The sequence below is a fragment of the Scomber japonicus genome, chromosome 18, assembly GCF_027409825.1.
Source record: "Scomber japonicus isolate fScoJap1 chromosome 18, fScoJap1.pri, whole genome shotgun sequence".
Taxonomy (NCBI): domain Eukaryota; kingdom Metazoa; phylum Chordata; class Actinopteri; order Scombriformes; family Scombridae; genus Scomber; species Scomber japonicus.
The window spans coordinates 24,449,808-24,476,950 of NC_070595.1; the positions used below are offsets into that span (position 1 = coordinate 24,449,808).

The 27,143-nt window shown below is 40.8% G+C and overlaps 2 protein-coding genes across 2 annotated transcripts; both read left to right on the top strand.

Annotated features, from left to right (window-relative positions):
- Positions 1-1,335: 1,335 nt before the first annotated feature.
- LOC128378951 (histone-lysine N-methyltransferase SETD1A-like) lies at positions 1,336-2,891 on the top strand. The gene is made up of 3 exons (XM_053338539.1): positions 1,336-1,465; positions 2,222-2,359; positions 2,473-2,891. The coding sequence occupies exons 1-3, from the start codon at positions 1,340-1,342 to the stop codon at positions 2,644-2,646; spliced, it is 438 nt and encodes a 145-aa protein (XP_053194514.1). The 5' UTR covers positions 1,336-1,339; the 3' UTR covers positions 2,647-2,891.
- A 5,738-nt stretch (positions 2,892-8,629) lies between these two features.
- hsd3b7 (hydroxy-delta-5-steroid dehydrogenase, 3 beta- and steroid delta-isomerase) lies at positions 8,630-25,514 on the top strand. The gene is made up of 6 exons (XM_053338523.1): positions 8,630-8,825; positions 14,767-14,922; positions 20,265-20,373; positions 22,726-22,825; positions 23,280-23,442; positions 24,786-25,514. Exons 1-6 carry the CDS (start codon positions 8,666-8,668, stop codon positions 25,196-25,198), a joined length of 1,101 nt encoding a protein of 366 aa, XP_053194498.1. The 5' UTR covers positions 8,630-8,665; the 3' UTR covers positions 25,199-25,514.
- Positions 25,515-27,143: the final 1,629 nt, after the last annotated feature.

Consider the following 27,143-nt stretch of genomic DNA (forward strand, 5'->3'; position numbering starts at 1 on the left):
CCCCCCCTCTGTGCTGTAATATTAAGTGAAGATAGTAACACCCCTCAGCCTGTTACAACAGGGGTGTCAAACATGCGGCCCACTTGCCATCCAGCGCTCTTTTCCTTCCTTCCATCTGTCCTTCTGTCCTTCCTTCCATCTGTCCTTCCTTCCTTTCGTCTTCCTTCTTCCTTCTATCCTTCTTCCTTCCTTCCTTCTTCCTTCCTGCCTTTCTTCCTTCGGTCCTTCCTGTCCATCTGTCCTCCCCTCCATTCTTCCTTCCTTCCTTCCTTCTGTCCTTTCTTCCATCGTGTCCTTCTCTTCCGTCCTGTCCTTCCTTCTCTGTCTTCCTTCCTCTGTCCTTCCTTCTGTCCTTTCTTCCATCGGTCCTTCCTAGTCCTTCTCCTTCTGTCCTTTCTTCCGTCTGTCCTTTCTTCCATCTGTCCTTTCTTCCATCTGTCCTTTCTTCCTTCTGTCCTTCCTTCCATCTGTCCTTCCCTTCCTTCTGTCCTTCCTTCCTTCTTCCTTCTGTCCTTCCTTCCATCTGTCCTCCCCTCCATTCTTCCTTCCTTCCTGTCTTCTCCTTCTGTCCTTCCTTCCATCTGTCCTTCTCTCCTTCCTCTCTGTCTGTCCGTCCTTCACCGTCTCTCTTTCCTTCCTTCTTCCCTCTTTCCTTTTGTCTGTCTTTCCTTCCTTCCCTTCTTATTTCCTTCCTTGCTTCCTTCCTTCCTTCCCTCCCTCCATCTTTTTAATGATCCGGCCCACATGAGATCAAATGTGTGTGTATGTGGCCCTTGAATGAAAATGAGTTCGACTCCCCTGGTTTACAACATGGTGGCAATCTGCTACTCCAGCTTTGCAGACAGTGCCATCTCACACGTGGCATATGTGTGTTTTCCATTTGGAGACACAGTAAACAAGATGGTTGTGGTTTTAGCATTTTGCTGATGTGTTAAAAGTATTTTATGGCAACAGTAAATGGTGTTGGTGGCTGCATGTTTCACATCAGGAGTCCTGTCCTCAAAATGAAGTCACAAAGTTTAGGAAACATTTGGGAGTCTTGGTTTAGTAGCTTTGAGCAGTGTGAGCTCGGCTAAAACATGAAAAACAAGAAAGATTATCTTGACAACGCCCTGAAGAGAAGTGATGATTCACTGGAACTGTTACAAATGCAGTTCATGATCATTTAAAATAGATATATTATCAACTCAGCTATCAAACTTCACTTTTTTGAGTATGTTCATCTATTCATCTGTTTATTATTATTATATGAGTACCAAAGTCTGTGCTGTTAGAGCCTCTGGAGGGGCTTGAGTTTTAGGAAAAAGAGGCCGTATGATTTATATAATATTTTTACCTCATGCAGTTCCGTAAGAAGAGGCTTCGGTTCGGACGCAGCAGGATCCACGAGTGGGGCCTGTTCGCCATGGAGGCCATCGCTGCTGATGAGATGGTCATCGAGTACGTGGGTCAAAACATCAGACAGGTACGGCTCCCAGTCTGTGAATGTGGACTCTAATGGTTTCAGTCAGCATCTTATCCTCATCTGATTTATAAAGTGATGATCGATGACATTAAGGAGCATTTATAATCCATGAAGAGTCCGTGTTGGTGCATTAATATAAGACACTGACAGTAAAGGATCGTTGAGTTTCAGAGATACGTGTTGCTGTAATGGTTTTTCCCATTAAGTGCTGCTCATGCAGGAACGTTGAGTCTCTTTAAATTAAAGACTACAGTCTAGACTAGAGCCGGGCGATATGGGTAATATCAAATATCACTATATTATTGACCAAATAACTCGATATTGACATTTTTGACTATAGTGTAGGGATTACTATTGGTGCCTTTTTGACAAATAATCATCAGTAATGTTGATATAATGACTTAAAGCAAGAAAAGACACTTATTCCATATCGTGATATCACAATATTCACTCAAGACGATATCTATAAAATATCACAATCAGGGTTACAAAGGGGCAGAACATTTCAGATACATTTCCGGAAACTTTCTGTGGGTATTAAGGGAACTTTTTGGGAATTAACTGGAAATTTTGGGTAATTTATACAAACTGCATCAACTGTAAATAAGCCAATATAAACATTTAATTTGGTCATAAGCAGACATGCATGCAAACTAATAAACAAAAGACTCATGCTGTTATTTGGAATCGTTCACGTGGCATTAACAAGCGAACGTGTGTGTGTCGTGTGTGTCTCGTGTGTGTGTGTTTGTGCAGATGGTGGCCGACAATCGGGAGAAGCGGTACGCTCAGCAGGGCATCGGGAGCAGCTACTTGTTCAGAGTGGACCACGACACCATTATAGACGCCACCAAGTGTGGCAACCTGGCACGATTCATCAACCACTGCTGCACTGTGAGTCCCAACCACCAACCGTCAAACTCATCTTTCAAATAAAAACATGATGTGATATCTGTTGGTTGTTTGCGGTGCTCATCAGTCTCTCGTCCCCCTCCTCTCTTTTCCAGCCAAACTGCTACGCGAAGGTCATCACCATAGAGTCGCAGAAAAAGATCGTGATCTACTCGAAGCAGGCCATCGCCGTCAACGAGGAAATCACCTACGACTACAAGTTCCCGCTGGAGGAGAACAAGATCCCGTGCTTGTGTGGAACAGAGAACTGCCGCGGGACACTCAACTAGCGGACACATCCTCTCTCTCTCTCTCTCTCTCTCTCTCCCCCTCACCTTCCACTCTCCTCAAAAAACAAAAGCCACCTTTCTCTTCCCCCCCCCCCCCCACCCCCGAACACCTGCCGCTCCTCCAGATGGCCTCCCAGCCGTCCTCACAGAACCCAGGAAACAAGAGACGCACATACTTGCACTTTTTCGCGCACACTTTTCATTCACCTGGCAGTTTGACAGGCCAGTGCTTGAGGGGGTTTTTGTTTAACCTGGCATGTGAGTACTGTAAATGAGGGGGAAGAGTGGTTAAAAAAGGGGGGAGGGAGGGGGAGGGGGGGAGGGGGGGGGGCTCTGCTTCAGCATTAAGCTCTCCTGTGGCAGTATTGTTTCATGACTCAGCAGCGGGGGGGGGGATACGCAGCCAAGGCATGAAAGGTCTTTATTTCCACGCCAATATCCGTTTTGAAGGAAATCAATTAAAACTCAAAGGAACACACGTTGGTGTTTTATGTCCGATCTTCAGCCTGGATCGCTCTTCCAGTGTCAAAATCCCTCCTTCCTTCCTTTCCTTCCTTTCCTCCCTTTCCTCCCTTTCCTCCCACCTTACCCACCCAGATCCGCACACAGACGCACAGGAATTTAAATGAGACAAATTCAGGGTTTTTAAAAAGCGCTCGTTAAAAACGACGCAGTTTTAAGACGTTTGAAATAAAAAGAAAAAAGAAAGGAAAAAGGAAAGAAGAAGAAAAAAGAAACTTCAATCAATTTGGTCTTCAGTTATGCAAGATTTCCAAGTGTGAAGATTGTTTTTGGAGCTTTTTTTTTTTTTTTTAAGTTTCTTTTCTTTCTTTTTTTTTTACCCTCCTCCTCCACTTCATAGTATTATATAATAATATTACTATTGCTGTTATTATTATTAATGGTATTGTTATTTAGTTGCATTTTAACTGTAAGTATCTTACAGTGAAATGAGCTTCAAGTGTAACCCCCCTCGCCCTTCCGTAACCCCTTTCCACCCCCCCACCCCCCACCCCCCCACTGTTACTGTCCCGTCAGTGGTTTTGTAATTCACCAGCCCTATAAAAAAAACAAATAAGTCCGTTTCCCGTCTCCATTGTGCGTTTACTCTCCTGGTTTGGTTTGGTTTGGTACCACCCTGTCCCGAAAGAGAGCCATTGTTTTTAAGAACCCACAGCGAAAATGTCATTTTTACATTTTGTTTGTAGCTTTTTTTTCTCCGCCCCCCCCTCTTCCCCCTCTCCTCCCCCCGCCACCTCCTCTCCCTCTTCCTGCAGGATCAGCACAACAGAAAATTAGCCTGTTTTCTCTCATTTTTGGATGTTTAGTTTGTTTTAGTTCCTCCCCCCTTGTTAACGTTAAAGAAGAAAAAAAGATCTAGTAGTGAGATTGAACCCTGTTGAGTGTTCGATAGAATCTCTTTTTGTTTTGTTTTTTTGTTTTCCTCTCTTGTACTCAAGTCTTTCCTTCCTTCCTTGGTATCCTCGTGTTTTTTATTTTTTGTTTTATTTTTCCCAACCAGCATAATAGTCAGATTCCCGCTTTCAGCATAAGTCATCGGAAACAGAGGCAAAAGATTCCCACCAAACTCCTGCAGCTCCTAGGAAAAGAAAGACGTGTGTGTGTGGGTGTGTGTGTGTGTGTGTGTGTGTGGGGTCAGTGTTTAACTCTTTAAATGTTTTTAAAAAAGGCACATTCATTTTATTTAGGTCAGGTCTCTTAGTTTAGTCCATCCCACCTTCCCAGAATGCATTAGTACGTATTTTATTTTGAAAGTATTTAGGAGTTGTTTGACCCTAAACGAAACATCCCTCCCTGACAAATGTATATCTTTTAAAGGGCAAACAAAGTGTCCTGCTTACCATCTGTTTTTGCAGTGTAGACGGGTGGAAGGTATTGTGTGTGTGTGTGTGTGTGTATGTGTGTGTGTGTGTGTGTGTGTGTGTGTCTGCTTACATAGATGAGCCTGAGCAGGATTGTGATATGCCGCCACCGCCGTAAACAGGGGTGAGGTGGGGGAGTGTCTCTGGCCCCCTTTTTTTGTGTCGTGTCCCTTGTTTTATTTTTCATATGGCCATGGCCGTCCAAAGTTGTAATTTTCATTTTCAAAACTTTTCTTTTACCAGAAAACTTTTTTTGTTCTTTTTTTTTTTTTTTTTTGTTCCCTCCTAAACAGGAAAAATGTGTAAGATATTTCTTGTTGCAATGAAAAAGCCTTTCAGTACAAAAACCAACCTTCTTTAAATACAGGATAAAAAAAAATATGAAAGGAAAGAAAAAAAAAAAGTCAAAGAAGAAGTACATGTAAATATTGTAGAGGTGTTTGTTTCTCGTAGAAACACACTTGATTCCAAGCTGTAAATATGTCGTTCCTTTTCCTCTCTCCGTGAGGAGGAAACATGTACATACCTTCCATTCATTTATTTTTTATTGTTTTTTTTTTCCTTTTAATTTGATGATTATTTTAATATTATTTGCAATATTTCTCTTGTATTAATGCGTTGGACCCTTTATTAATGGTGCATTAAAATATTTTTTAAATAAATTAAATCCTCATGTGGTTCTTCAAAGGGCCCGACCCGTACTGGATCTTTAGGACTGATACCGATACCGATATTGGGGAGTAAAAAAACATTCTGATATCGATATATATTTATATATATATATATATATATATATATATATATTGGCCGATAATACCTCCATTACATACTGTACCTTTGTCACAGGTGTTTGAAAACCATAGAGAGTGAGCCCTGTGATGGACCAAGGACCTTAAAAAAATAAACTTTAAAATGTAAAAGGTCCAGGTCCTCCCTCCATGGGGATCATTATTTTCAAAAACTAAAGCTGATACGCCCCGTCAGCCCACCGTCTACCTGTCTGGGGTTCAAGGTTCAAGGTTCAAGGTTCAAGGTTCAAGGTTCAAGGCTCGTTTACTGTCATTCAAGACAAATACTTTCACATGAATGGTAAATGGACTCTACTTATAGCACTTTTCTAGTGTTAATGACCACTCAACGCACTTTAACGCTACATACAGTCGCCCCATTAACAGAATTAAACTTGCACTCAGGTCCCAGAGCTTAAATAAGCAATGAAGGATCAATGATAGCTGGGATTGGCTCCAGCCTCCCTGCAACCCCTATGTAGGATAAGCAGTTTGGGAGATGGATGGATGGAGATGAGAGATGGTTAAAAAAGAAATGTGTTTTTATATATATACAGGATATACACACAAAAACACATTTTTCATAATGATCTCTCAAATATAGTTTTAAATGCTTGTGACAAAGAAGTGTAACGGAGGCCGTGATATTTGACAGTTTAACAATGTGTATAGTAAACTTGAATATATATAAGGCCAATATCGACTGATATATCGGTCGGGCTCTTAGCTCTTCAATAAATCTCTCGGTCTATTGTTAGAAACTCTGAAGGTCAGCCAGGTTCACATGATGTATTAATAATGTCTGACTGAAGGATCCTGAATGTTAGTTTAACCCTCTTCTTGTTGTCCTCAGATGAATTTTGACCCTGGAGGTCAACGGGCGTTACCTCAAAAATGAGTTATAGTTCCTTTAAATGATGAAAACAACCTGTGTTATGAAGTTGGCTTAAAAGCTCTAACACAGGATTGAGTTATAATTTATATCTTATAGTTTATAAATAGTCAACCTAGACCGTGTGAATTTTGACCCAAGGAGGATTTAAGTTGATGGGAAGACATCAGAAGGGTTAAAAGGGTTTTTCTTAAATGTAAAAAAAAAATAGGAAGTATAGCCTTTATATAAATAACCACCTGAGTAGTGGAGACAACAGGAAGTTACTTCTGCTTCCTATTTCCTCTTCGATGTGACGTCTGAACTGAAGCACCTGCAACTTCAACATTTCCCGTTATGGGAGACAGAAAAAAAAAAAAAAAAAAAAAAACCCCACTAAGAGGAAACGTTCAAATCTGACCTGTAAACTAGATTAATCGTGAAATGACAAGAGGAAGAAAAAGGGGCGGAGAAGCCTTACAATTTTTTTTAACAACATTTACCGCCTATTGTTTTAATGTTCACGTTTAAAGTGATGTCTAATTTCTGCAGAATAACACACCCTGTACTGAGAGAGGTCATTATACAAACACTAACTGTAAATTAAGTGTGTCATCATTGCATAACAAGCGCACGAGACAGTCTCACCTCAGCTAATTAAGGGGTAGGCCCTACAATCTTTCTTTTTTTTAATATCCCGAAATTACTTGAACCCTTGATTTATGAGGAAGTGGAAGTTCTCATCGTGTGTGCAAGGTTAATTTATGATTTTTTCCTCTTAGTCACGAGTTAGACCGCCTGGGACTGGAAATAGCAGGATGTTGCTGCGTCGTCTCTTCGTGTGCGTGCATGTCACCACAACCGCAGCAACGCTTCAACTCCACGGTTGCAGAGGTTTTGCAGAGGAGGAGGCGACGATTGTTCCCATTTTCTTTTGCCAAGAAGCCTTCAACACACTTACATGAAACATATGAGACAAGTGGGAGGGGGGGGGGGGGGGAAGAGGAGGAGGAAGGGTCACGGGTGGGGTTTACTATCTTCCTCCGAAAGATAATAAATCAATAGTCTTCTTTAGAATTTCTATTGTTATCAGCAAACAGCATCTATCATGGTTTTAAAGGGTTAGGGTCACAAGTTTGTCTTCTTGCTATAATTATTCCTACTGTTCATACCGACCATTAGAAGATCCTTTTATAAAGTATTTACAGTCTAAGTGATGAGGGGCAAAATCCACAGTCATCATTATGTGCAAAAAAAAGTGTTTAAAAGTTCATCTGAAGCTAATATGAAGTTTTAATCTTCCAAATGAGTCAAATCAAGTAGATGTATTTCAATGTTACAGTCTTTTTAGTGTCAAAGTCTTTTTTTTCTTCCTCCACAGCTCAACAGAGGAAACACTAAGAGGGAATTTGATGCTAAAAAGACTGTAAATGTGTCAGATATCCACTTAATATGACTAACTCAGACTGCTGAAGCCTCAAATCAACTTTTAAATGCATTTTTTTACACTGTGGTTGGAGGAATGATTGCAGCAAGTTCAGTTCAGCTGTCCACATTGTAAAAAACAGAAAGTAATTCAATTAAATTTACTTCCATTAACATCCCTGACATGTGCAGTAACTCTGAGGCTGCTAAATAAACAAGAATGTGAGTTTTTAAATGCAAAATCAATATTTATATAGGCTATATATAATTTTGAATTTCTCCCCAGGTGGATAAATAAAGACACCTTACATTAAGATATGATAAGATATATCTTAATTGATCCCCTTGAAATTTAAATTAATCAATTTCAGCAGTACAGTGGAAAGAAAGTAGCAGCGTAAAAAAACCATTGTATATAGTATTTTATTTTACTTTATCACTTTTTTCCCACTGTACTAGTGAAATTGATAAATTTAAATTACTCTCAAGGGTTATCAATAAAGATACATCACATCACATCTCATCTTATCTTATCTTGGGCAGAAATTCAATATTGACACAATAGTAGCTGCGTAATGGTGAAAGTAATCAATTAAATAAATACAATAAAAAAATATGTGTAGGTAATCTGTAATTATACAAATGTGCAATATGCATTAATTATATAATCCTAATGAATAACCCTTATCCTCTTATCTTATCTCCTCCTATGTATTATTTTGTTTTATCCAATGTAAAAAAAAAAAGCATGCACTATCCCTTTATCATAAAACGTTTAAATCTGATGACGTCATGATGTCAGTTTTACCTTATTTAGCTAGAGGTGACTTTTTTTTTTACATAGCTAAAGTTAAAGGGAAAGGTGAAAAACTACATGTATATTGTAAAAAAAGGGGGAGGGAATAAAAGGCTGCTCCTCCTCCTCCCCTATCTCTCTGCCTCTCCCCCTCTCTCTCTCTCTCTCTCTCTCTCTCTCTCTCTCTTATTCCTGCACTCTTGCAAACTTGCAGTCAGTACTGAAGGTGCGCTGCAGACTCTCACACAGCAGCAACATGTCTGAAGAAAAGCGGACTCTAGTTTATCTCATCACCGGCGGCTGCGGCTTCCTCGGTAAACACCTGCTCCGGGTCTTACTGGAGAAGGAGGACAATCTGGTGGAGGTGCGACTTTTTGACAAGCACATAGACTCACATTTGAGCAAACGTGGCACAGGTAAGTCCTAAAAAAACACACACGCAAATTCAAAACATAACAAAACTGCGCATTGAGCGTCGTTGTTTAGATTTGAATTTCAGCACCAAACTGCGTATAAAAATGCGCTATTTTAATCTTATATCACATATTGGTAGAGTTATAGAGTTGTTAATGATATGACTCAAGTGTTTTCTAATGTTATAAGAAGGTTTCTTTAATTCGGCATTAATATAATCTACACTGGAGCTTTTTTCTTATTGTTATTTCAGCTAGTTCACAACTTTACGCAGCGCATCTCCTCTTCCCAAACTACACAATGCATTTAAATATCTGCTATTTTTATCTTATGTCATATGTTGGTGAGTTGTTAAAGGTGTGACTCCAGTAATTTCTTATGTCATAGGTGGTTTTCTTCAATATAATCTTCCACAGAGCTCGCTTTATTGTTATTTCAGCTTTTTATAAGTAGTTAAGTGCATTCCCAGCCAAACTGCATTTAAATATCTGCTATTTTAATCTTATATATCGCACATTGGTGAAGGTAAGAGAGTTGTTAAAGGTGTGACTCAAGTAATTTCTTATGTCATAGGTGGTTTATTTCAATATAATCTGCCACACAGCTCTTTGCTTTATTGTTATTTCAGCTTTTTTATGGAGTAGTTTACAACTTTTCGCAGCACATCTCCTCTTGCAAACCACACTGAATTGCAAAATCTGCTAATGTGATGTTATCAGCAATCATGTATTGGTGATATTGGGAGTTGTAGAAGGTTTCTAATGTCATAGGAGGCTCTCTCTTTAATATTATCTGCCATGGAGTTCTTGTTTTATTGCTATTTCAGCTTTTTATGAGTAGTTAAGTACATTCCCAACCAGGCTGTATTTGTAAATCCCCTAATTTAATGTTATATTGCATATTGATGAAGGTAATAGAGCTGTTGAAGGTGTCTTAGGTGGTTTTCTTTAATATAAGCTGCAATCAAGCTGTTGTTTTATTATTTAAGCTTTTTATGACTATTCTTTAAGAGGACTAAATATTATACTAGAGTTATACAGCACATGAAGATAATACAGGACAAACAGCAGTGACCATGGAGCTCAGGTCAGGGTTAAATATCCAGCAATAATGATCAATAGTCTCAAAGTACAAGGGGGCGGTGGCTGGCACAGAAGGTGGAGGAAGGGGGTGCTCCACGTCCACACACACACACACACACAACACACACACACACACACACACACAGATACACACACCTCTATGTCACCTCTGTACACCTATAACACCTATGGCTCATCAAAGGTGTGAAGGTTACTCATGAGGCTAGTGAGGAGGAGGAGGAAGAGGAAGGGGGGGTGCTGCTGGTGTCCATCAAGCGGAGGAGCAGCCTCATTTTTGAAGGTTGCTTTCCGGTTATTCCTAACTCCAGGGAGGCACACATGCCTGCCAGATGGCAACACTTTCAAAGGCCCTTGTGTTGGACATCATGGGTGGGGTCTTTTTTGGATGGGTGGGTTTTCCGGTGCATTTACTGATGATGGAGCGGTGAGATCAGACACCGGAGGGAGAGGGGCTGTAATTTTGCAGCAGGTGTTGTTTGTAGTCTGGAGGTGCTTCTTGTTTTGGGTTGAGAGAAAGAGAGAGAGAGAAAGAGAGGGATTAGGGTGTAGCTTCCTCGAAAGCCACTGCCTCTGTGTTGTCATGGAAACGGCGCCCATATATTTGCCATTCCACTGTTTTTTTTTTCTCCCACTGTGTATTACGTCTGCAGCCCCAGCCCACAACTCCCATGCTTGAGTGAAGTCCACAAACATCTCCCTGGTTGTTTTGTGGCATCCAGATTCCAGACATGGGGCTTGTCTCACCAAGCCATAAAAGGCACTATAATGACAAGCTCAAGCCCGTGGTCTTGGGCGGGGACTTGACGGCAAGTAAAGGAGCACAGTGTCGTCCGCAAACCTCACCAGGTGTTCATTAGGATGGAGGCTTTTGCAGTCATCTGTGTACCGGATGAACAGAAAAAGGGGGTTAGGGTTAGGGTTAGGAGGTTCATGATTAACTTTACAAACCTTTTTCTTGGTGCACGTTGATGATGTAGATGTTGTCATGCCAACATCTTCTTCAGTGTCTTGAGATATAATTGGAATATTTCTTTTCTATTAGTCTTTGTATTAGGTTATGTTAAACTTATGTACTGTGGTATTGTTCCATCTATGAATAGACCTGTTATAAGGATGTGGTAAACATAGTGTGAGAGTGTAGGCAACATATCATTTAATCAAGTACTTGTCAACTATTTGAGTGAGGCACCAGGAAGTGTAAATGATATGTAAAACTTTATAAATAGATTCTGTTTCATGAGGTGTTACTGGTTTCGTGAGAGGAACTGATGGGGTTCGTTTAGTTTCTTTTGGAAAGGAAGAGTTCAAAATGTTTCAAGTATGTCTTAAAATAATAATCAAGTGCCCCAAATAAACACTGAAAACAGGTTTTTCTTGTCATCACCAAATGTATTTAAAAGTGAATCTGAAGCTAATCTCAAGCTTCATCTGTCCAAATGAGTCACATTAAGTAGATATGATTCAGTGTTACAGTCTTTTTGTTGCTATACTTCCACCACAGCTCAGCAGGAAGAAATAAAGAGGGGGAATTTGATGCTAAATAAAGACTGTAACTGCAGCAGATATCCACTTGATATTACTGACGCAGACTGCTGAAGATGCAATAAACTTCAGATAAACGTTTGCATTTTTGGACAAAATGCTTCTGTGGATTTTGGCCCATTGCTTGAAGCTGAAAGCACATTTGAACTGGATATTTTTTAGTAGCCAGTATAAACAGGAGGAATGATTACAGTGAGGAAAATAAGCAATTTCACTAGTGCTCATATGGACAAACTGTGACTTGGAAAAAACTGTGAATTTTCCCTTTAAATACAGATGAATCTTTTATTATTGTTACATGGGAAAAGCAATGATCTGTTGCCCCAGGATGTGCAGCTCCTCCCTTACATTTCCCGTCCCAGGATGAAGATGTTGAAACTCATGTCATTCTCTTTGAGTGCGTCTGATTACTGTAACCATCACCTGCCGATTACGTGAAAGGGGATGTAGATGTGTTGGGCTTTCCATGGCGGTTCACTTGTTTTCTGTTTCTGTTTGTTGGATTTTTACTTCCTGCCGAAGGGGGTAAAAAAGAAACACTAATTAACTGGGTAAAACATTTTTCCCAGTGAGTAGCCACAAACAAGTCAAATAAAAAAATAATTACAGTCATCAACAGTACGCCTTTTCTTTTGAACCCAGCCGGGAATTTGCTCAACCACAATTGACGCCTGTGCCTGACAGTGGAAAATGCTTTGCTCGGCTTTCATCGAGGGACCGGTGAACCGTAAATGGAGAGCTCAAGTCTCAATAGCATCCATTGTAGAGGGTCAGAGCCCATGCAAAATGAGGTGTGTGTGCTTATGTGTGTGTTTCCACTAATTGGAATCAGTGGACGCATCTGAAATTAAAAGGAAGAAGGAAGGAAGAAGGGAGGGAGGGAGGAAAAGAGGGAGGAAGTAAGTAGAGAAGGGAGGGAGGAAGGAAGAAGGGAGGGGAGGAAAAGAGGAAGGAACTAAGGAGAGAAGGAAGGGAGGAAGGAAGAAAGCAAGGAAGAAGGGAGGAAAAGAGGAAGGAACTAAGGAGAGAAGGAAGGGAGGAAGGAAGTAAAGAGAGAAGGAAGGTAAGGAGGGAGGAAAAGAGGAAGAAAGGAAAGGAAAGGAATAAGGAGAGAGATAAAGAGGAAGGAAGTGAGGAAAGAAGTATGAAAGGAGGAGGGAGCAAAGAAGGAGGGGAAGAACGAAGGAAAAATTAAACAAAGAGGAAGGAAGGAAGGAAAAAGGGAGCCCGGGAAGACGACAGGAGGGTTAAAAAGCTACTTTTGGTAATTAATGAGATTGTAAATGGGAACACGAACTCCAGAAGGAGGCGTCGGCTTTTTGCGTAACTTGACGTTCAAAAGTCCAGTTCTGAAGGACTCTTGTCTGCCCCTCTTCATTATCTTTCCACACTTCAAGGTCTGAGTTGAGATAAAGCAGTAGTGCAAGACCTTGATATGTGATGACGACGCTAAAAAAACGTTGCCAGAATGAAAAAAATGACGTCTGGGATAGATGGGCGTCGAGAGCAACGTGTGCTGCAAGATGATTTGAAACACTGCACACCCAAAGTCAGAGTTGGAGAGGATCAGCATTTACAGCATTTACTACTCTGCTGCTTTATACTTCCACTCCTCTACATCTCAGAGGGAAATGTTGTACTTTCTACTCCACTACATTTACAGAAAGCAGTGTGTAGTCAGGCTCACATTTCAGATCTCTATGAGTTGTTAACAGCTTCACCAAATAGTGGCTTTTCCCTCTAAACTTCTCACATATGTTTTATTTCAGTTAGTGTTTCCCACACTTTGGGAATTTACTTGTGGTCGTTTTGGTGGCGCGACGTGTGACGGATGTGCATGCAAAGACACGGAGACTACTTATTTTAAGTAGCTACAATTTATAGACGTCTCACATCATGCAGATTACTAAATTGACGCTACAGTTTGCAGATGTTGCCTCAGATGTATGATGTACGACTGTTTACATCATGGGATTCATTCATACACTTCCTGTTATAATACATCTGAAAGCCAAAGTCTTATCAGATGGTGGTCCGCAGTCTAGTCTGTGTCAGTTTAGGGGTCTTTGATGTGAGTGCACCCTAAATGCCTCACATGCAGACTATCAGCTAGAATTACTACCAGAAGCTACCCTACTGTAGGCAGTTGTGCACATGAATCATCTCACGACCCCTCAGATTTATCTGGTGGCCCTTTGGAGGGGCTCGACCCTTAGGTTGGCAAAAGTCAGAAGGACCAAACCACTGCAATACATCAAGCTCATAATACTTATTTACTTTTACTGCAATACTTTTTCATGCAGGACTACTTCACTTGTAGTGGGGTATTTTTAAATTGGTGTATTGTAGGAATGGGCCGGTATGAGATTCTGGCGGTATGATAACCATAAGAAAAAATATCACGGTTTCACGGTATGGTAGTATTTCGATTACAGCTCTAAAATGTTCCTAAAAGGAAGAAAAATAAAGACAGACATGTTCATTTAACCTGAATCTGTAATGACAGTGTGAGGGGTCGTGATACTCTACACTGCAGCTGCACCACCTGAGGGATTTCTGACCTTTCCACTTCCTGTCTTTGACCAGACAAAAAACATACCAGACTCATACCATACAGAAAATTTGACAGTTTCGGTTATCGTGGCTCTTTCAAATCGCGGTATACCTTGAACACGGTTATCATCTCATGCCTAGTGTATTGATACTTTAACTTCAGCAAAGGATCTTGAATACTTCTTCCACCACTCCTCAATAGTTTTATCCTTTTTCGACTCACTCTTGACTTCATCCTCTCTCTCTTATCTGTAATTATTGACATTTTACTTAAATTGGAAAGGAGGATCAAAGAAGCCAAGTCTTGAAATGTCACACCCTTACATTTGCAGTGTACTTTCTACCAAGGGAACTAAATGAGATTTGATTTGCAGGATGTTTGCAGAAATGTGATAAAGTGTCTGATTTTATTATATACTTAACTACTTTAACCAAAAACACATTCTTCTTCTTCACGTTCTTACCTGCTGGGTGTTTTATCTCCAATCTGTACAAAATGTCCTACTTTTACATCTATCGCAATATAAAATCACTTTCATTGTGATAGAATAAGACTCATCATGTAAAGATGATCTCAATCATGACACATTTGGCAGTGTTTTCATCAGATAAATCCAAAAAAGTACATTTTAGTGTAGCTGTAGTTTTTCACGTACTGCTCTCTGCTCTGTAGAGTTCCTAGGAACACAACCCTTATCTGTGTACTGCATAGATTTGACTTTTTGCTCTCTTGCCTCTCCCCCAGAGCGGAAAAAGGTGGTGGTCATCCAGGGAGATATCACAGACTACAGCAGCGTGTCGGAGGCCTCGAGAGGAGCCGATGTCGTCATCCATACGGCCAGCTTGGTGGACGTTTGGCACAGAATCCCGGAGACTCTCATCCACTCTGTCAACGTCACAGGTGAGAGATACAAGTAGTGGGAATCACGCTCTTGATGATTTGAAGGGGGGGGGGGGGGGGGGGGGAGAAGGGATGCAGCTGTCTACAGTGGAAATCCGCCAGAAATGAGGAAACCAACGCCTGGTCATGCTCTGACATTATAGAGGATTATCGAGGCCATGTCTTCACCTTTTGATCTCAAAAATGGTTGCAATGATAAAAAACTTGATTCCTGGTGTTTATGCCTGACAGCTTTCATCACGTAGTTCATTACTTTGATAGTTAACCCTCGTGTCGTCCTCCCCGGGTCAAACTGACCCCGTCTTATTCTTCTTTCCTCCCTTCCTTCCTTCCATCTGTGTACTTTCTCCATCCCCTTTTCTTCCCTCATTTTTTCCCTCCCTCCTTTCCTTCTTTATTCCTTCCTCCCTTCCTCCCTCCCTCCTTTCCTTCTTTATTCCTTCCTCCCTTCCTTCTTCCCTCCCTCCCTCCTTCTCTCTTTCTTTCCTCTGTCCTTCTTTCCTACCTTCCTTCCTTCCAACTTTCCTTTCCTCCCTTCCTTCCTTGCTCCCTCCTTCCTTCCTCCCTTCCTTCCTTGCTCCCTCCTTTCCTTCCTTCTCCCTTCCTCCCTCCTTTCCTTCCTTCTTTCCTTTCCTTTCCTCCCTTCCTTCCTTGCTCCCTCCCTCCCTCCTTTCCTTCCTTCTTTCCTTTCCTTTCCTCCCTTCCTTCCTTGCTCCCTCCTTCCTCCCTCCCTCCCTCCTTTCCTTCCTCCTTTCCTTTCCTTTCCTCCGTTCCTTCCTTGCTCCCTCCTTCCTTCCTTCCTCCCTCCCTCCTCTTCTGCCTTCCTCCCTCCCTCCCTTCCTTCGTTGACTCGAGGACAACAGGAGGGTTAACAACTTTTCAATCTAATGTATCACAGTGTCTCCTTCCACTGAACGTTGCCCGGTTGATCTTTTTGATTTCAAGCACCTAACCATGTTAGTGTGGGTTTGTCACATGATTTATGTAATTGCTGTTTGCACTCCGTCGCTCTCATGAACAAACCACATGTTTTCATTTTGGCGATAATGGGTCAAACACTACACACAATTCATAGCCAGCTTCACCACAACACGTCCTTATCTATGACCTGAGACGTTCCTAATGGAGCGACTAGGGAACACACTAATGGTGCCACTCACTGTAGATGTAATTGCGACCGAGTACAACTTTGTTAAAGGTTAAGTCAAGTTGAGACCTGCGAGACTGTGAAGCCTGTCAGACTGGAGCGGGACCTTTATGTAGGCGTACCTTGTTAATAAATTGGAGTCAACCAGCTGCTTATTTTAACAGTATCACATAACCTAGAGCCTTAAGCAGCAGCAGCAGCAGCAACAACACAAACTACAGCCTTAAAAAAACTACCAAAGAGCTGAAAAGGTGTAAATTCAAAGGTGTAAATTGATATTATATCCATATCATGATATTTTAGATATCGTAATATATCAAGATATGCCGTAAGTATTGTGTTTTCCTGGTTTTAAAGGTTGAATTACAGTAAAGTGACGTTATTCTCTGACTCACGACTATTAAATCTGCTCTTTTATTGACCTTTCATCCACTTAGTCATTATACCTACATTACTGGTGATTATTAATCTAATATCTCATTTGTGTAAATATTTAGTAAAAAAAAAACCCTACAGTCATCCCTACGATGTCGTCACAATATCGATATCAAGGTATTTGTTGATACTTGATTTGGACTGTATCGCCTCGCCCCATGTTCACAGATAAGGTGTTTGTTAAGGGTTGCTGTTACATAATGGAGTGAAGTTATTTTCCTCGATTAATCAGTCAGCTGTTCGGTCAATACGATAGGGGGTGGGGGGGTGGGGTGGTGGTGGGGGGGGGGGGGGGGTAACAGTAACGGTAACAGGAGTGAGTATAACATTTGTTGGGGAGTATTTTCAGAGCTGATGATTACCGGCAGTGGATATGTTTAAGTTTGACTAACTCAAAATAGACTAGTGTGTGTGTGTGTGTGTGTGTGTGTGTGTGTGTGTGTGTGTGTGTGTGTGTGTGTGTGTGTGTGTGTGTGTGCGCATTTGTGTTAATACAGTGAACAGTGAAGCTCCTTTTTTAGATGTGTTTTTTTATAGCTTTTGAAAAACACTGGACCTCTATGACACAGACGAATATGATATACTAGGCTCTAGACTACAAATACCATAAAGTGAGATGTGGGATTAGTTGACTCAAACAAAAATGATATCACCAGACATGCTTACTTGTCTGATACCTGATATTTGACCCTCAGACATCTTTGTCGTGAGCTCTATGTCTGACTTTGGAAATACCATAATGGTGAATAATGCTTGTGTCGAGTGCTTTGGGTGAAACCGATAATGGTATTTTAATCAAATCTAGATCCAGACAGGAATGCAGTGTACACTCATAGACTACGTGATGAAAGCAGTCCACACATTCAGCGAGCTGATGTCCGAGTGCTGTGGCAACGCAGGCGTCAGTGGTTGACCTTCCATAGATAGTGAATCAGCAAACAGACAAAAGACACTTTTGTGAGCCGAGAGCAAGCTGGGGCCTTTTCAAATTGGTTCGCCTGAATCAGGAGTAAATCAGACCTAATACAATTGCTTGGACTGCATAAATAGTTTCCCCACATCTGTCTAAATCAACTTTAATACATTATCTGACGTACTAGAACCACCTCAGTCGAATAAAATTCCCATTGAGGTCAACTACTCTCAAAGCCTGATGTATCATATGTGTCTGTTTACCCCCGGAAACTATTAAAAGCGTATATAATGGCGCTTTTCCACTACACAGTTCCAGCACGACTCGGCTCGACTCGGTTCCAGGAACGACCTTTTCCATTACAAAAAGGTACCTACTCAACGTGGGCGGGGTCGTCATAGCAACGGCTCTGGGGAACTGCCGTGACTTTGTTTTCTACGCGACACAAACACATAAACAATGGAGGACATGGAGGCAGTGGTGTACTTGCTGCTGTATGTGGCTTTCTGTCACACACAAAGTAAGAAAATTGAGCCGTATGGTTGTAACGCTGTTGCCGGTATTTAAAAATGGCGGGTTTGATCCTTGTGTGGGACGGCTCATGACTCTTCCAGCGACAACTCTTCTGATCAATCAGCGGCCGGCAGTCTGTTGACGTCACATTTAGTATCGGCTCGGCTCGTTTTGAACCTCAGCAGAGCAGATACTAAAAAAGTAGCAGGTACCCTATCCCTAGTGGAAATGCAAAAAAAAAACGAGCCGAGTCGAGTCGTGTTGGAACTGTGTAGTGGAAAAGCGCCATAAATGAGTCACGCTGCTCTGGGTGAAATGTTTTTTCACCATGAAGAGTTTGGCCTCATTAGTTTGTTTAGAAAAAGCTGCACAGATTAATAACGGCGATCACATTTTCAGTCTCTGGAGAGTAGTTCAGTGTAATAAGGGAGGCGTCACTGAGCATGTGCAGGAATGCTGTTGTTTACAGAGCTTTGCTAGCTTGTTGTGCTACAGATCAAAAAGGTCTTGACTTTGGACTCCTTTGTTAATTTCTCCGAGGATTTCAGTACACAGATCTAATCCTCTGATACTGAATACGTCATTAGTTTTATTAGTGTTTGAAGACATATCTAAACAAAATGACACCCACTTTCACCCAGTGCAAGTGATTCATTGACGTGTTTTTGTAATCGTTTTTTGGAGGTCTACAGTACAGACTAATAACATATATCAGAGTTTGGACTACGTGTCTAAAAACTTGTAAGTAGATCAATTCATCATTGGTTTGGCTCTGCACATAAAAAGATACATGGTTAGTAAATCATCAGGCTTGTTTTAAATGAATGTCAGATAGAAAGCCAAGGGAGTTGTCAGTTTCTATTTCGCTAAAGTGAAAAGGGTGGTGCAGTGCAGCGTCTTCCAGTTAAGAAATATGAGAATTAGATAAGTTTTTCTCCTTTGCTTCATGTCCGTCCCTCCCCACACTGGGTAATAAATCCATTCATCACTTTGTCTTTTTGATTGCCGTTGACTCCGTCTCCGTCTTCGGGCAGTATATAAGAAATGTCTCCATAGTTCAGAACTTATTTACTGCACTGAAAGACAATGACTTCCAGTTAGTGTTGGATTTTCTTTCAACTGATTACAGTCAAAGCTGAGCACATTCTGGCCTTCGTTTCCAGTAACATACCAGAGATTTTAACCGCTTGTGACCCAACGTTCAGACACAGCTCCTCAAGCACGACAAGTCCTGAAGACGCCGGCCGACTCTTTATCCGTCAGAGCACTCTGGCACCGTGAGATGTCCATTTAAAGACTAGTTTTGTCTTTCCAGACTCAGACTCTATTTTTAAAAGCACTTCTTTGAGGTCTTTTTATACCTACAATCTTTTGTGACATGATTAGAGGTTTTCCTGTCTGGCTTTTACGACTCGCGGCTGATTACTTATGGATAGAGGAAATAGTTTCTGAGATTAAATAAACTTTTTAGTCAGCTCACAAAACAAATCTTTTTATATAAATGTTCTGTTTTCTTGGTTTATCTTCCTGTTAATTAAAAAGGAATAAGTTGAAATCAGACAGCAAGAATGCGTTTTCTAGTCGTGCTGTATGTGCAATATTGTTTCTTCAGGTTTTCTGCACTCTCTGGATGTTTGTTTCTCTCCAGTTGTTGCTCTCTCTCAAAATGATGACTATCATCTGTTTTCTCGCTGCTGCAAAAGTAAAATAGTCCAGATAGCTCCGATCCCAGATGGTGTGTCAAGTGTAAACCATTCATTCTCGGAACAGATTCCTGCACATCACTCTTCATCTGCTGCCAAAACTGGACCAGATGCATCCAGTGAATTCTGGTTTTCTCCCTTCTACTGTCCTTGACCATAGTAGTTAAACTTGTGGCTACCTAACAAGACCTTTTTATTAAAGCATGAAATACAACTATCAGGAGTTACATTTTTCTACTGTGCAATGGCAGAATTTCTCCCTAATGTGATGGCCACACACTTTCACAAACAGAGACCAGATTCATGAGAGCAAAACAAGTTTTTTTCTTCTATATTTGCTAAACAGAGCACACATGGGTCTCATTTCTGTTTTGAAATAATTTCCTGTTGTTCTTCCTCTTGTCCTTTTTATAATGTCAAGATATGTAGTGGTGTCAAATAGTGTTTTGCTGCTGTGATTAATTACTGCGATTCAAAATCTGTCTCTCCGAAAGCCGCAGAGGGTCTCGACACAATCCAATTATATCAAAGTCAAACTGTGAATGTGGCTTTGGAGGATTGAGAAATTAAACCCTAATGCAATCTAAGCAGCCTTTCATCACTTCAATAATGATGTTTTATCTCTTCTCAGGAACGGAGAACGTGATTAATGCCTGCGTGGAGAACGGCATCCAGTCCCTGGTCTACACCAGCAGCATGGAAGTGATCGGCCCCAATGTCAAAGGAGACCATTTTATCAGGTCAGGCTGGAAAAAAACTACAATAAAACCATCCTCTTTTTATTCTAAGCTCTTTTTACTCTGTGCACCTAGTGACCCCATCTCCAATCCAAGTGTTTTCTTTACTGAGACCACACAGATGCATTTTCCATTTGGAGATACACAGTGGCTCTTTGATCTGCATTTCTGTGGTGTCTGTCCTGTAACTGCTTTGTTTTTCTTCATCTTTGGAAGCATGGAAACCTTATAAATAAAAGATACGATCAGTATAAAAGTAAAAAGTACAAAACACAGGGAGATCCTTGTGCTCTAATCATGAGGGTTTCAAGTTTCTAAAGAAATTAGCTACTGTCAACATCATTCATACTAACCTGTTATCTCACCTGCGTCATGATATCCTCCGTCTGGTATGTCAAACACATTATGTAACAGTGTCACGGCCGCACAGCTGTTACTGTATCTGCTTCGCTATAACTCAAAACATACCTCACCAGTTCTGATGAAGTCACACGCAAACAACCCTGCAGCTCAGTTTCACTTTATGACCAAAACATGAGACGTAATTATGACTAAATCTTGTTGCTTAACAACCATTTTTGTCTGTTTGCCTATAAAATGTGTCTTCTCGGAGGGCATTCAGTCAAACCAGTTCATTGTTGTTGCTATAATGGAAGAATTGAGTTTCTATATATTGACTGTTCCCATTCTAGGGAGTGGCTCCTGTTGTTTCTGGGATTACAGTTGAATAGTTTGAGGCAAGGACCAGTGGTTAAAAAACAAAAGCAAAACAGTTCCTGCAATTCCTGCGACCAGCAGTTGAGTTCCTGCTAGCGTCAGATGAAGCCACATGATTACTGTTTGTTTACTGCAGGTATGAGAATAGGCACGCTATGTATGTGTGGAGTAAAGGAGTGAGCTTTTGCATGAAGATTGACAGTCTATCTCCTAGTTTCTTTTTATATTTGAACCTTTTGATTATCTCCTTAATTAGTTGTTTGGTCCATAAAGATGAAGTAAATGTCTTTTTTTTTGTCCCAGCCCACAGTCCACCACCCAAAGATGTTTAGTCTGCTCTCACAGGAGACTGAATATATCTTAAAATAATCACAGTGCAGAAGCTTGGAGCAATTTAGACATGTTTTCTTAAAAAATTACTCATATCAATCAGTCAACCAGTCACTGCAGCTCTAGTTTTAGACCATTTTCTCTAACTTTTGCCTCAGCCAAAAGAAAGTTTTTCTTCCTTGTTTTTGAGTCTGCTGCAATATATTAAAACCCCATTCACTGATTTAAATCATAATAATAATAATAAATATTTATGCATTTTTGGTGCAGATCAAGCTGTTTTGTCCTCAGTCCTCAGTGGGCTTCGTGCTTTCTACTTCAGTGCAGTCATTAACAGCCGTTGTTTTTCCAGATTTTTGACCATAGTAAAAAGGATTTGTTACCATTATCCGTCACAGTGAGCTGAAGTGTATTATTTGTTGTCCATAGCTATATTATGTACTGCTTGGTAATGCTTTTTTGTGGATAGGATTCAAAAGTCTGCTCTGCGTTATCTGCCCCTGCAACAGCTGGACTATAAAGCAAGTTGAAGGTTTTGCTGTATGTAAATAAATGAAACACATATTATTTGAAAGTAAAGTGATTAAAAACATGCAGAAACAGCTGTTCGACCCTTTTTAGGATAGAGGAGAGAAGATCAAGGGTCTTAAAAGCTAAAATCCAAACAGGAGGTTAAAAAAAAGAAATTCCTCTGTGGTCATAACCAACAATCACTAACATTTCTTCCCCATGATGCACTGATGATGTTTGTTTGCTTATTTCTGTGTGTGTGTGTGTGTGTGTGTGTGTGTGTGTGTGTGTGTGTGTGTGTGTGTGTGTGTGTGTGTGTGTGTGTGTGTGTGTGTGTGTGTGTGTGTGTGTGTGTGTGTGTGTGTGTGTTGCTCTAGCTACACCTCTGAAAACAATATTAGGCGTCCTCACTCTCTCTCTCTCTTTCTTTCTGTGTGTGTTCGCATCACAAGATTAGGTCAGAGTGTAAGAATGAACCTTTGTCTGCTCTTGCTGAGAGAGAGAAAGGAGAGAGAGAGAGAAAGAGAAAGAGCAGTCAGCCTAAAGCACTTCAAATCCAAACAGCAGGGTAGATGAAAGCATAGAAAATATGCGAGGAGACACCTTGAAATGTGTTTTTTGTTTTTTTTTAACTGTAGTTCTCTCTCTCTCTCTCCCCCTCCCCTTTCACCCATCTGTGCTGCATTCACTCGCGTGGCCTTCGCTTTTAAACACATTCCTCACATAACATGGGGCAAAAGAACTTTGCTTTTCTCCCAATCTCTCCCTCTGACTGTTTGACTCTTTGTGTCTGTACAGGGGTAACGAAGACACACCTTACAACGTGAATCACTCCATGGCCTATCCGAAGAGCAAGGCCAAGGCAGAGAAAATTGTGCTTGAAGCTAATGGGACCAAGGTATGAGATTAATGGTGTTTTCACTGTTTAACCCCTTCATGTAAGCTCACATTATTATACTTTTTTATATTTAGAGTTTGAGAGCAGTAACATACCTGATGCAGATGATTTAGACATAGAGTAAAGAAAGAAGATGAGTGTAGAAGAACAACCACAGATCAATAATGACTTATAATGATCATATTAACCTATTAAGGTTGGGTGACACAATCAGAAAAAAATGCATATGTTTGATTAGTAACACACGCTCTGTTGGAGCCCGGCCTGGAAAATGATGACAAGGAATTTCTTGTGCAACGTGACTACATCATGAGGGATCATCCCTCTGTGGCTTTGCTGTGGTCTCTCCTCAGCTGTGTGCAGTCAAATTAAACAGATCTCCCCTCTCTGCTCTTTGTGTGTTGATGTATGGTTTGTTAACCCCCCGCACCTTGTTTTCTTCTCTCCTATTCAGGTGAAAGGTGGACAGTGTTTGTACACGTGCTCTCTGAGGCCGACGGGGATCTACGGCGAAGGACACGAACTAATTAGGGATTTCTACAAGATGGGAGCAGACAGAGGAGGCTTGATCATCGGGGGAGTGCCTGACCACACTGAACATGGACGAGTCTATGCTGGTGAGCTTTTAAAGATTGCGTTATGCTGTTTATGAGTCATACCCACCACCACGTTTAAAATATGTGTCACAGTGCACTAAAGTGGCACAAGAGTCAGAGCCAAACGTCAACTTTATTTTTAAACTCCAAAAGACTTTTTAAAAAAAGCAAAGTAAGCGAAAAGTGTTGTGAAGGAAAACCTACTAAAAAAAGCTTCACAATGACTGGTGTTCACATCAGGACAAAAAGCAGAAGCTCTGTTTTCATGCACACACACACACACACAAGCACGCACACACTTCCTCTGCATTTCACAGGAAGTGTTTCAATAAACTACTGCGAATCCAGACTGTAATCAAACAGGCACCTGACTCCATAGTGCAAACAAGAGGTTTTAAACACGGGCCACATCAAAAGTAGAATTACATAACTGAATAAACAAGGAGAATGAGAAGCTTCTCTGCACACCGACATTTACAAAGCTGTGATCTTACATGATCTTCCTCAGGCAAATATCTTCTCTCTGTAATTAAGAAGCATAGCCAACAAAAAAAAGATAAATCATCCTGATTGTATCGCTTGCGCACAGTAATAATAGAAACTTTTGACACAGTGTGTGTCAAAACAGCCTCTCCTTTTTCCCGCTTATTGTTGTTTGACCCCGCGCTTGCAAACAAACAAGCGGATTACTTGGAAGTGATAACAATGGTGAGATATCCGCGTGGCAGTGTGAGCCAGGTGTGCTGTCCCAACACGCTGCTTTTTTCAACCGCCGATGAGCTGCTGTCACTCCATCGCGGCTTATTGAGCACAATCACACCTATCAATTATCACATCTATCAATCATCACCAGCGTTGTGTTGTAAGCGTGTCAGTAATAGCTGCTATTTGAAGCGTTAGGTGACCTACTTGAGTTTACAAAGATCCACAGTTGATAAAGCTTAAATAATGATGATGCAAGTTTACTATCAGTGCTGTTTTTAGGATGCTGATTAGATCTTCTTTTTTTAACTTTTGTACCGTAGTCGAGGGTGATGTCAGAGTAATGTGACCAACGGTGGTAATCAGCTGAGCAAATTGACTCAAGCTTTGAACTGAAGCACAGTTTGTACTCATGTGCCAGCACTAACTCAACTCTATTTCTAGATTCACTAGATTCATCTTATTCCAGGAAGACAGAGGGATGTTGTGTTGCTGTTATTTACGAGCACTTTGATGCATTTCTCTGTTTTCACTTATAATTCATGACTTTTATTTCCAGTATTTGCCTTGTTGTGTTATTCATACTGACTTTAAAGGTTTAAGTGCGTTTTTCCATCATTAGTTCTGTTACTCACCCACTTTTGTTTTTTTTTTGTTGCCAGGCAACGTGGCTTGGATGCATCTACTTGCAGCCCGCGCTCTGAGACAGCAGCCGCAAATAGTCGCCGGCGAGGCTTTCTTCTGCTACGATGACTCACCGTACAAGAGCTACGAAGACTTCAACATGCTGTTCCTCTCCACGTTCAACTTCCGAAGGGTCCGCATGCCCTTCGTGGTGCTTTGGTTCATGGCCATGGTGAACGACGTGCTGCGCTGGATGCTGAGCCCCTTCTACAACTACACGCCGCTGCTGAACAGTTACACGTTGGCGGTGGCCAGCACCTCCTTCACGGTGTGCACGGATAAAGCGCTGCGTCACTTCCAGTACAGCCCTTTGTACGACTGGGACCAGTGTCGAGAGCGCACGCAGAAATGGGTCGACACGTTCCCTCAGGAGAACCCCAAAGACTCTTAAAGTGACCTCAACCGCTGGAAAAACCCACATCAGATGCTGCTACTGTATGTAGGCACGCAGGACAAGCACATATACACGTGGAACCTGCTGTGAGGTGACGACAGAAAGACAAGCAAACTGTATTTGCAGTGTTTTTTTAATTCCAACTGTGGTTCAGTGAGCTTTATCGAAGTATAAAAACAGCATATACGCACATACAGAATAACATTAAAAAGCATGCTCATAGACATTTAATCATTCAAGTACAGGTTTAGTGTGTGCTGAGGTGCTTTTATGCTGTTTTATGTCATTGTTTAGTATTGCAGCAGTTATTTTGTGCCTGGTATCTTCTACCACTACCTGAAGAATCTTTATGAAACAAAAAAAAGCAATAATCTTCAATGAAACATGGATCTAGTTTTATGATGTAACTCATAATTTCTCTCAGTATTTATAATAAGTCAGAAATTCAGTAACAAATAGTATTTTTTAGTTTTTTTAAAGCACACGTTCCAAAGACAAACATAAGAAGGTTTTGTTAAAAGAAAAGCGAAAGGATGTAAAACGGCCGAGTGAGGGGTGAGAATACGAAATGTGGAAATGGTAGTTTTTGAAAAGGTGGTTTTTATACAAGTTGATTTTTAAAGAAGTGGTTTTTGAACTATGACACTGATCTTCAGTGTGTAAATGTGCTGATGGAAAGATTTGTGCAAAAAATCCGTTACTACTGCATTTGTTTTTTTTGTTTTAGTTATTTTAAGCTGACTTAAGTGAAATCGGTTGTTAAGATGAAGTACTTAGTAGAAGCTTTGTTAAAGGATTTATGATTTTATAATTGGACTCCACTGGATTCAGGGCACAAAACCACCAAAGGGATTGTACCTTATTTAGTTTAGACTGTGCTGTAGCATTTAGACAAGTATCTATTTCTACATCACTGATTATACAACATCAGCATTTGCACCTTTTTGACAACGTAAACATATTTTACATGCAATAACTACACCTATATGGACTTTACAAATGTATTGTTATAATATTGTACCTTTCCTAATTTAAATATGTGAATGTTTTTTTTGTAATTAATGTAAAAAAAAATGTTTTTAATTGTTATTAAAGATTATTTAATATATTCTATGTGTGTTTGTTCATTGTGAGGGAGAGGCTCCTTTCCCTCCTTTCCCCCCCCCCCCCTCCTCTTTTTATTTATGTCATAAATAATCACACTTATGTCATAATGTTATGTAATACGTCTTTTTTCCGCCTAGAGACCACACAGCAACCTCTCAACAATCACTAGATTTGTTTGCACATATACAATTACCAGTTCCACATGGTAACTAGGAGTTTTCCCTCTTTTGGGGTCACTATGGAAACAGAGGAGAGAAGAGGGTCGATCCACTCAGTTAGACTTGTGGAAACTTGTCGTCAGACTAACAACCAGCTGGATGACATCTTCTGTTTGTATAAGTAATACTAAGCAAATGGGAGTTCCCTCTCTCTCCGGAAAGCTTGAGGTTTTGCAGCACTCTTTGGTGTCTCCCCCTCCACCCCCACTTTTTCTTTTCAGGGGGTTTTTCCATAGCGATCATAACATTTACATGCCCGCTGCTATGAAATTGAACACTTAGAAATTACTCACCATCCCTCAAAGTATATCAATCCCATTAGAGGATGTGGGACTTTTATAAAATCCACTTTCGTTATGTCTACTTGTACGGGTCTAAAGCATAATATTGGTGCATCTGAGAGACTTTGCAGACATAATATGAGCAGCTGCCGCATAATGTTAGATGCTGGTGGTCTGAGTCCGACACCTGTTTGGTTCTCGTGGGAACAAGTTTCACTTTTAAGTCATCATAGTGAAGGTCCTCACTATACTTCAAAGGGCTATTTAAGGGTTAAGACTTGGTTTCAGGGCGAAGGTTATATTTAGGGTTAGGCTAGGATGAGAGTTAGAGGATCC